The sequence below is a fragment of the Aythya ferina genome (genome assembly GCF_964211825.1).
Source record: "Aythya ferina genome assembly, chromosome: 4".
NCBI lineage: Eukaryota > Metazoa > Chordata > Aves > Anseriformes > Anatidae > Aythya > Aythya ferina.
The window spans coordinates 45,773,664-45,784,898 of record NC_140300.1 but is presented as its reverse complement, the minus strand read 5'-3'; the positions used below and the strand labels follow the sequence as shown (position 1 = coordinate 45,784,898).

Sequence of the window (11,235 nt, the reverse complement as noted above, 5' to 3'; positions counted from 1 at the left end):
GGTGTACCCATGCAACTCACAGGCAGAGTTCACAGGCAACTCGTGTTGTTGAGCCTGGCCACCTTTCTGTCCATAAAGGAAAACATTCGTAATAAAAAAGCCAGTATACAGATAGTCAACCTCACTAACTTGCTCTCTTACTGCATGCACAGCACCCCATCCCTCTTTGCTACAATTGGGTTTGTATCTTGCCTGAACTTCCTTCAGCACTTCCAGGTCATAGGAACTTTCCTAGGCTTCTGTGCAAGCAAGCTATTGATCTGGCAATGGGAATGGAACAGGGTAGTTCCCTCCAAAGCAGCTGTAGTAACAAGCCCCAAAGTCCCAATTACCCCATTAAGTGGTAAAGATAAGGGAAGACTGCAACAGACAGGGGCTGGGTGATTTGGGAGGATGCCAATACAAAGATAGGCAGGACCTGAATACTGTATTTAGCCCAGAGCCTGAAAGCCTCTCCACTGTCCAGTTTGCAGTGTTCTAATGGCTGCACAGGAAAATCTGAGCAGATATAGGGGAAAAAAACATCACAAAGAGAGTGAAGTGGAGCAGGCTGCCCATCAAGGCTGTAATATTTTCAAGATACTCAAAACTTGACAGGGCAAAGCCCTCAGAAACCTGATCTAACTTTGAAGTTGGCCCTGATTTGAGCATGAACGTGGCCAAGATGCTCTCTAGTGTTTCCTTCAAACCAGAACTAACCTATGACTGGAGTTACTAATTGCTCTTGTCCTGCAACAGTGATTGTGTGAAAGACTTACCAGTCAGCTCTCCTAATACCATATAGGATATACTATAAAGACTGTGGGATGCTGGAAAGGATATTATGAGGTATGGTATGCAACTGAGTTTCTGTAAAAGGGCATATTTAATCCAGGAAATAGGATGTGAACTAAGTGACTGTTAACCTACAGATTTTTTAGATATACATATTTTTTCACTTTATTCCTTCTCAGCTTGTTACACAGGTAGTTACCACATCTTTATGATATAAAAGAAAAACAACAGTGCTTTCTTTGGTGAAATGTATTTGCTTTTCCCCCAATAACGCTTAAAGACTTATAAGTTGTGGAGAAAAAATCAGTTTTAAAGCTTTATTTATTTTTTTTAGAAAACATTTTATAATAATCCTCTTCCTTTTCAATTTTGATATGGAACTTCTTTGTAACAGAGTGAAACAAGTGTACATATACATATTTTATCGGACATCTTCAAAACCAGTACTTCTGTCTTGTGAAGAAATGAAAAATGGAACAAAATACACTAGCAGCTCATTTTCATAGTTCAGATTTTGATTTTCAGTTGCCATTGCCTTTCATTTTAGGTCACTATATAGTCCTACATATGCATTTGGTTCTCATATGTAAAGACAAGCCTGAATACCACGTTGAAAAACATAACTAGGTACAAATATGAAAAGAAAATCCCTGTTTCTTTACACTTAGATCACTTCTATAGCAGTTAATCTGGGAAGTATGGCTTGATTTTCATGCTAATCTTCTTCATTGAATACCATGACCCTTTCCAGTTCATCCATACAATACCATCATCTGTACCATGTTTTGCCATATCCCAGCTGTAGGACCCTCCCCAGTAGTATCTGCCATTGGGGTTGGCTGCGTGGCAACGATTGTACCACCATCCACCACCATCTTCTTTGGAGCACTGTTTTCTTGAATCTGTAGTTAACCTGATGAAGTAAAAGGAACAGTTAAGACAGATGAACATGCAAATAGATGAGAGTGCACACACATGTCCCTGTACTGAAATTTTCAAACCACAACAAATATTTAAAATTCTTCTCTGAACTTTACGTAAAAGATTTACCATTGCAAGCATGTGCTATACAGTACACTTGGAACATGAAGCTGCTATGAGAAATAGGTAAAATTTTATCTGTATCTCTTTTAGAATGTCTTTTTAGTTTACTAAATGAAAAATACAATTACTTGCAGTTCATAATGCTAACTGCAGTATCAATTCAATTTAGGGATATTAGAAATAATGATGATTGTATGTCTTCCCAAATTTAAACAATTCCTTTATTCGTAAGTAGGTAATCGGGTCTTAAGATAGACATATAGCATATATTTTAGAGACAGAGTGCTGAATTACATCCTTTACAAAGGAGCTCCAGTCTTCTGAGTAGGCTTTTTTTTTTTTAATAATCTATTCCCTCAAGACTCATTACTGTGTTACAGGGGAGAGTACCAATATTCCTACTCAAGCAAGACAGTGCTTAGGACAAGCACTGCCACCGTCAGGTTCTGATGTTGAGAATATTGTACCAGATTTGCCATTTTGTCTCTGGTAACATCATTCATGTACTCAAAATCATTCAGTGTGCCTGCTCCTCACATGGCTGTGGAGCAGTGCTACCATAATATAGTTTTACCTGCCCTTTAGCTATGTCAGTTCTGCCATTGGCTACACCAGTGGGACAGCGTGAACTCTTGGCTAGTAACTTGCAGTGAGAAACTTATTTTAGGTTACTATGAAATGCTGTGCAAACTAGCATCAAAGTAGAGAAATATTCTATATTTCTCTTAAGGAGAGACATATGGTCTGATAATTAATTTCTTTTAACTGTCTAATGTGGTTACATACCATCCATCATTGTCTCTGTCGTAAGTACTGAAGAACATGCCATTGTGAATTGTCATTGTTCTGTTTTCTCCATGCAACGTTGAAGCTCCTTCCATCAGAGCATTGCCTGCATTGCCTCCGTAGTTACTAACTGAAAGCTGGTACTTGTTTCCTTCATTATGTATGGTGAAACCTCCATAGCGAGCTGATACTTTATCACCATTCCAATCTTCCATTTCAATTAAAACTTTAGTGGGCCCTATCTTGGTAAGTTGGCTGATTTTGTCATTTCCAAGCCAATATTCACCTGAGAAGCAACAGACGAGAGCTCTGTGAAATTGATTTCACAATATACTTCAAGGTAACTTTATGATTTACCCACGTCTGCCAAAGCAGATTGGTTAATTTTAAAAAGTCAAAATGCTTCAAGAAATATGAGAAAACAGTTTCAGTACGAACTCTTCATGTTTCATGCTCGGTGTTTTACCTGGTGTATCACAGTAGTTCTTCCCTCCACTCTTTGCAACATTTCCAAATCCTTTTTTATATTCATCCCACGCTCTTCCAAAATTAACACTGCCATCCTGGCGGTTCTGAATCAAAGTCCAGCCTGCAGGAGCAACAGTATTTAGATTAATTTGCTCTTATGAAAGGAGCATGAAACGTTAAGATACAGCCCTTCTATCATCATCTCACAGATGATGTGACTTCCTTGCAGCAAGTATGAGTTTTCACTGTTTATGAGTTCAGCCTTGCCATTTTTACTCACTCTGAAGGGGTGCATTGCTTCATGAGCAAATGTGGAAAAAACGTAAGGTGAAAGAGTGACCCAGTTTTTTTTTGGCTAGCATGTAGTAGCAGGGTAGGAAATGAGCCAGACCCTCCACTTCTGCCCACCCATTGTCCATTTTAGCCATAGTAAGTATTCACCAGTCCCTTCCCATTAATTTATTTCCAGTTTCATTATAAAATGTCCTGCAGTGTATCTGAAGATGACCAACAAGACTTTCTTGAATTAGTCAGACTTAATTCTCAAGTAACTACAAAAATTGCAGTTCTGTATGTGATTGTTTAAATTGCAAGTTACTACTTCTTTTTTTTTTTTCTTTTTTTTTTTTTTGTGGAATTCTTATTAATTAATATTTTAACAACGTTGTTATTTCACACTAACCTCCATTATCTGTTTCCATGTCACAGTATACTCTGTATGGTCTGACGAAAGGATCTGGTTGGATGAGGTACATTTCAGATGTTTCACCTCCCTTTCTGAAAATATCCTCACATTCTGCAAGAATAAACCAGAGACTCTGTTACTGAAAGAGCGCCAAACTCTTTGGTTTGCTGATTGCAAGGGAACAATTTTAAAGATGTATTTATGTACTTTGATTTTGATTTCCATACTACATTGTATGAAAGAAGCAAGGAAGAAAGAACAGCATACTTGCATTGATATACTTTTCTAGATAAGAATTTCTAAAAGCTCAACCTGAACAACTGAGGACTATTTATATTTTAATTACTTTTTGAATTGGACAAACTTGTAAAAAGAGAACCTTTCTTGATTGAAAAAGTAAAGAGTACAACTACGAGAGTCACAAATGTATTACCTTCACCTCACTGAAGGTGAACGTGGTTTACCTTAACTCTTCAAAATGCTATTGGCCAATGATTATGACCAGTTATTAGATGAGACAATCTTTGGTCTGACCAGTACAGGTCAGTCAAAAGATTTTTTCATGTTGGATAACCATCTGTCTTTTCTGCTATCCTAATCAGTGTCATAGGTTTCAGAGCAACCAACTCACACCACCAACAACTGAATGATGTGTTTATCAATATGCATAGTGATATAAATGTGAGAAGAAAGAGATGTTATTACAGTTAAATGAGTACCTTTGCCTGTAACCACTGGAATATTACAGGAAGCAACGCATGGGGAACGGCAGTAGTCTGTTTGGGATGCAATGGCATTTTCCAGTTTCTGGATCTTTTTGTATAAAGTTTCCGTGACTGCACGAAGGACCCTGAGGCTTGATGGGATGTTATTGTCCAGATTATCCTTTATATAATTATAATGCAATTCCACTTCTGTGTTATACTCAGAAAGTAAAATATCATTGTCTAGAAAAACAATTAGATGAGAAGCAGATTAATTTTCAATGTTATGAAAAAGTCAAGAGCAATCTGTAAGCACAATCTGAGAAGCCACTTGTTTTCTCAGTGGGGAGGAAGGATATACGTGTCTTTTGATTACCTTTGCACACTGTGCAAAAACTATGAAGAGATTCTTGGAAAATTATTACATGTGCACCATTATTTCTTTGCAAGCTCATAGATTTATCAGTGTCACTATATTCTGCCAAAGAACTATAACTAGCTTCTCTCCAGAGAGCCATGGTGCCAAGCCAGGATCTGGGCATAAAGGAGTTGGATGGATCAAAGGAGTTGTCAGGAATCAAAGAATTGGGAAGCAGCTAAGAGAGGGGGCAACCCTTACAGTTAAAGGCCTAATAAGAATCTTGCTTCAGTATCCATTCCTTTGACTCTCTGAAATTATTTTTTTTTAAAGATTTAAGATGGCAGAGTTATGGAACCCTACTTTGCTAGATATTCTACTGCATTTTCAACATTTTTAAAAAGTCCTCTTAGCAAGTAATAGTAGCAGCGTCACTAGAAGTATAATATCATTTACATTATGATTCATAACAACAGCATACCTTTTCTTTGTTTCTGTGTCTTTATCAGTTTGTCATCTATCATATTCACATATTGATAGAAAGTTGTAGAAGTATCAGAAAATTTGGTCACTTTGTCTTTTAGATCACGAATAACTGATGTCACAGTCTTTTCCTGTTTTACCAGTGCAGTTTGCAGTTCACATCCAGTTGGACAGAGTACTCCCTTAAAAAAAAATAAATAAATAAAAAACAAAGGCTGTGCATAAAAATGAAGTAAAAAAGAGAAGTTTCTAAACTAGTCAGTGAAAGGCCATAGCTTTGAAAGCATTGAATAGTTAGTAATATGTGACCATATATTTAGGCATCAAGGTACAGGCTTAAGATATTTAACTTTATGAAGAAGCTGCAGTGTGAAGGGAAGGAAGGTGTCTTGAATACCCCCAACAGGACTCCTGTTGAAGCTCTTTGGAAAAGGCCTCTCTTCACACTTTTGGGTCCACTAACTGCTTTTCACTTTTCTGTACTGCTAAATGTTCACAGTGTTCAGCCACCTGATCCATGACTAGAATCTGTCAGGAACTAGCTGGTGTTCAAGCATGTTTATATCTACCCCTTCCTCTTTCACTATCCTCAGAAAATCAACCATGTTCTCTATGCCTTGGTTATGTATGTCTCTCTTGAAATGGCCATGTATGTTTCATTAAAAAATGGTCATGTCAAGAACTGTGAGCACTATTGCTTCTTCAACAAGAACTGCACTGACTTCAGTCACTGGAGCAGTGACTGAATGTAGACTATAATTATGGTTTGAAACAAATTTTAAGATGTGAGTTTTTGGAGCCCCTTGAGATTACCTGAAATCCAAGCCATCTCTTTTGCAGAACTTTTTTTCTGTCATTCTTAATAGTCACCTATGCAAGCCAATGGGTAAATCTCAGGCTAACCCACAGATGCTTCCTTTCCTCATTTGTGGTTTGAACCTTTTCTCTCTCCCCTTACTCACTGTAGGCTGTTTGTCTTTGTGACTATCCCATGGACTCTATAGCACTGCACTTCTGAATGAAGCTCTACCAAACCCAAACAAAAAGACATTAAGTTTTGCTGCTTTAAATGAAAGATCATTCTGTGTTTGGCAAAGAAAACTATTGTTCAGCACACTAGAAGGCTGTTAACAACCGTGCCATCCTCCATTTCTGTTTAGACAGGGAGACACCTACCAGCTCCTCGAGAGGATGCTTGCAGCCACCAGCATCGGGATAGATGATACGTTCCTTCTTGCTGCCCTGCTTATCCGGCTTTCGTGGCCGGGGCTGGTACCCAGTTCCAGAGATGGGAGGTGCCACAGGTCTGAGCGTGGGGGCCGTTTCTCGCCTTTTGTCTAGGGGTCGGTGGCCTCGAGCCTCAGGTTGAGTGCTTTCGTCCTGCAAAGCCAGGGGAGAGGAAGCTCTCTTGAGTCTAGGACTGCTATTGCAAAATGCTATGCACAGGGTGATGGTATCCATTCAGCACTCTATTTCAAACAGCAAAGAAAATTGTGGATTGGAATAGAAACAGCAACAGCTGAAATACAATACTGACATTATGTACAAATTATCACAATGTTTTTCCTTGTAAAAGCAGTCATACTCTCTTCACCTAGGGATAGACAAACTAAAAAGCCTTTAAACCAAAGCAAAACGATATTTCAATGTTTCATTCTGACTAAGGAATGAAGTTGATATAGCTCAGAGCCACTGAGAATCATGAAACTTTAAGTGGTGAGATTAAAAAAAAAAATGTTAGAAATAAGAGGGGTAGGAAGAATATTCATCATCATGTGAATATTCAGTGTCCCAGTGGCTTAATCAAGAAGATTGCTCAGTCACAGCCCTCCAGCCAGGTTTTTAGAACTTCTTTGGATGCCCATGTTCCTCCCCCCTCCCAGGAGCAGGAACAACAACAGCCCCCCGCATCCCATGCTGTGTTTTTGCCAGCAGCAAAGGCTTACACATCGTCTCCTAAGAAGAACACTACCCCTGTGAGTCTTACGTATAAAAATTGGCAAACAGAAACACCATCTTAACAATTTCATTTCTTTGAGAAACTTCCATCCTAAAGTTTATCCTGAAAGACTAGTAAGTCAAGCAAGGAAACTAAATTATTTGTTGAAATGAAACCTTCAATCATTAGTTGTTTGAACAATTGGATCCAAATCTTTGATCATGTCCAATCCCACTCGGACTTAACTGCAAATAACAAACATTTGTAAGGACCAAAATTGGATCCAAATCTTTGATCATGTCCAATCCCACTCGGACTTAACTGCAAATAACAAACATTTGTAAGGACCAAAAGTAGGCAGCATGCAAATTTCTGAAAATGATTTAGTGTGGTAATCTCATCAATAGTCAATGTACAGACATAAACATTTATGTTGTATAATGGAAAATAAACTAATTTCTGGTCACCTGACCCTATTTCTGACCTATTTCATTTTTGCAGGGATTTCCAAAATATAAAAACCATTCTGAAATTATAAATCAAATTTCCTAATAAAACATTTTACTTGTTGAAAACTAAATACAAGTTAAATTATTTTAGATTGATCCTCATTGCTTACCTTTTGGTTTAACTATCCATTTACCTCTCCATTTCAAATATAAATCTGGCAGTTAATGATCTGGTGGCTAATTTATTTTTCCCAATGTCTACTGAATCTATAGTAAAATTGTTCCTGTCTTTCAGACAGGACTTGATTAAATACACGTTTCTATGCCTTTGCACATCACAAATGAATTGTCCGTAACATGTCAAAATTGCTACATAAATATCCTTAAATAAATTTAGCTGAATAACTAATCTTACCATTCTTCATTCCCTAAAGAAAGGAAAGAAAGTATATCCAAAACCAGAAAATAACTGTTGCACTGTTAAATACCTATGAAGAAATAACTGAAAGATTATTTCTCTGAGGAGAAAAAGAACACGCACTGTATAATTTTCTAACTTAGCTAAATCACATAAGCCAGGTAAGTCATGCATGCAATTAAATAAAATTAATAATTTTCACTCTTATTATTATGAATTCCAATCAGTATTACAACCTCATCATCGTAATCAGTAGAAGCCTGGGATTTAATGAAAGGAACACAGAGCAGGAGCAACAGGAGCAGCTTCATGGCGCTGGCTTGCTTGAGCTGCTCGGTGACCCTCTCCCATCAGCAGCTCTGACGGGGCAAGATCCTCTCTGTTCCTATATATACAGGTGGCAATCCCAATTTCCAGCTTGACACTGATAGGTCCAACCCTTCAAAGCAATCACTGCTTTCCTGTTAACATTTAACATTTCTCTTCTCTGTGTGCCTGAATACATTTGATGTTGAGCAATCTCTCTGGACATCTCTTATCTACGTGTCCCAGAGACCTCTGTTGCTGCTGGCATGAATTAAATGTTTAAAAACTTAAAAGTACCTCCTGCTCAGATTACACAAGTTACCATGTTCTCAAAAATTACGAGTCTTACAAGACTGAAAAAAAAAAAAAAATGACAGCTGAAAAGCTGAACATCCAAAGAAAAGAAATGTTGTCAAATATTGACTGTGACATCTCCTTGCTTATTTTCTCCCTGATGAAAATGTGGATGCTTCAGCAATAGCATATAGAATTTGAATTAAACTCACCTCACACAGAATGCTACACCCTTGTAAACAGTTCTAATGGCACCTGGATATGCAAGCCTTTGGGTCTTATTAAGTACAGTACATCTGAGTAAACATATTAATTTGCTGTTTTCTTTTTTAACACAAGAAGTATATATGTCATAGCCTTTATTTAAATACTTTTAATAATCTTTTAAAAGAATATGGTATGAAGTTATTTGTAATCATAGTGGGTCACACTTTCTGATACTTTTTAAGAATATGGCATATCACTGCTCTCATATTAGCAGTTTTAACATTTCAGTGCCTGCATATTCTATAATTTCTGCATGGATTATGGATGATTTTGTTACACTGAATTATATCTAAGGTGCAGAATGAAAGTCTGCACACTTTTTTAAAGTTATTCCTATTGATGTCTGAGGACATTAGCAGAGGCAAGCCATGGGCTGAGCTTCCCTTTCAGAGACCAACTTGATGGAGCAGGAGATTTTGTGATAAACAAAGAAAAGAACAGCTAAAATTGCTTGTTTTAGTCCTTTTTCCTGTATTCATGCCATTGTCAGAGTTCTGGTAAACTATGGGGATTCCTGAAATATGAAAACTGTTTAACCTGACGGGTTTAATCATTAAACAGCTTGGCCCCAAATGAGCCATGGCTCAGGAAGCTCTTACTCCCCCGAGTATGATCCTATGTGTAAGGACGTCACTTACACTAACACTATTAGCTTTGGAAGAACACAAACTTATCCCTATAGAAATTAAGGAAGACTGTCTGTGGCCAAAACTGACATCATCAATGTGTTATTTCTATGTAAAGATGCCAGCCAAGATACCATACGCCCTGTCATCACTGGTTCTGGGCATCTCCCAGAACCTTAAATGCAATTTTCCCCACACTGTGCCTTAAGGAAAGTTCAGTAACCCTTATTTTCTGTATAAGGAAGGGGCACAGTGATGCTGAGCCTCTTGCCCAGAGCTTACAGGTACTGGGCCAGTGGAGAAATAAATGGTGTCCCACTAGTCCTGAGTTAGGAACTTGGCCATAAATTATCTTGCCTTGGTCCATACAAATCTTCATGATATTTGTCTTGAATTCATTCTGAAACAACCACTATGTTCTGCAGTAGCTCATGGTGTCCTTCCTCAGGCACTCTTTGCGTGTCGTGGCCAAAGGTGGCTATGTCCATGCAGAGCCTGTCCAGCACAAGTGGCAGGGGTTGGCACAGGAGCTGAGCCTGCTGCAGAGTCCCAGCACAGGAAATCCCCAATTTCATCTGCCTTCGGATGGGATTTCCCCTTCGAAATCCAGCCTTTGACCCTCTCTGCTCCAGTGCTTTTCCTTGGCTTCCCCAAGAGGGTTAGCCAGTAGTATCTCCCCAGGGAATTACCAGGAGCCACAACAAATGAACAACACACGTCTGGATTGTGGAGTTGGGTCAGTGAGCAGATGCTCCAGCAGGCGTTGTGCAGGGCCTCAGTTGGTAGGGGGAGGCTGGGCCTGCACCACAAAGGTCTTCCCTGAAGAGGCTTTTCAGCAATGCTGTGCCTGTACAGGAACACAACTTATGCTGACCAAAAAAAAAAAATAAAAATAATGCTTCCAGTGTGACAGTCTAAATCTGGAACTGCAGACGGAGCAAGGTATACTGGCAAACATACATGCATGTATCAAATATTTTGGCAGCAGAACTTAATCTACATGGGTTAGCTTGCTGGTTATGAGACGGGATTTTTATTTCATGCTTGCAACCATTACAGCTAGTCTGACACTTTATAAGGACTGAGTGTAGCCTTACAAAAAGCAAAGAGCAGGGCTTAAATTTATCCTAAAAACGGTATGAAGGAGGCTTTATTTTCCAAACAGGACACCTGATTTTTTTTCCTCGTGTTTTCCTCATATTCTCCCCAACACACATGGTTAATGCGAAGAACTTCCCAGACTCATGTCATGATACCACAACAAACTTGCTATTAGGAACTGTAAGAACAAAACATTGATCTGATGGTGTTCCAGGACATCTCTTTGTACAGTGGGTTTGTCCTGGAGGGCTACTTACGGGCAGAGGTGTATGTGTGCTTTTAGGAATGAATATTTGTTTGCCGCTTCTCGTGTTTGTTCTGCCGATTTGGCTGCCCATGGTGCAATACTCTTTACACAAACCCCCATCCTTGAATCTTGGCTCTTCCAAGCTGAACGTGTCCCTGAGGTGGTCTTGGTGAGGGGGAACAGAGACTTCTTGGGCCGCTGACAATCTGAGATGGTTACTAAATTAAATTTAAAAAGACATCCAGTTGATTTAGAAATGTTCTTTGAAGCCGCTAGTGTTGTAATA

General features: G+C 38.7%; 1 protein-coding gene across 1 annotated transcript; it reads right to left on the bottom strand.

The window, feature by feature from the left end:
* Positions 1 to 1,012: 1,012 nt before the first annotated feature.
* Positions 1,013 to 8,503, bottom strand: FGB (fibrinogen beta chain). The gene is made up of 8 exons (XM_084517446.1): positions 8,345 to 8,503; positions 6,479 to 6,682; positions 5,301 to 5,484; positions 4,477 to 4,704; positions 3,755 to 3,868; positions 3,071 to 3,193; positions 2,605 to 2,890; positions 1,013 to 1,687 (listed from the first exon to the last, which is right to left on the bottom strand). The coding sequence occupies exons 1-8, from the start codon at positions 8,417 to 8,419 to the stop codon at positions 1,459 to 1,461; spliced, it is 1,443 nt and encodes a 480-aa protein (XP_084373572.1). The 5' UTR covers positions 8,420 to 8,503; the 3' UTR covers positions 1,013 to 1,458.
* Positions 8,504 to 11,235: the final 2,732 nt, after the last annotated feature.

What these genes read in the sequence shown, in the direction of transcription:
- FGB (XM_084517446.1), bottom strand. Translation starts at nt 8,419, where the DNA reads ATGAAGCTGCTCCTGTTGCTCCTGCTCTGTGTTCCTTTCATTAAATCC. An exon ending in GAACTACTGTGATACACCAG is followed by an intron (nt 2,891 to 3,070) that starts GTAAAACACCGA and finishes GTTGCTTCTCAG; the next exon opens with GTGAATATTGGCTTGGAAAT. An exon ending in GACAGAGACAATGATGGATG is followed by an intron (nt 1,688 to 2,604) that starts GTATGTAACCAC and finishes TTACTTCATCAG; the next exon opens with GTTAACTACAGATTCAAGAA.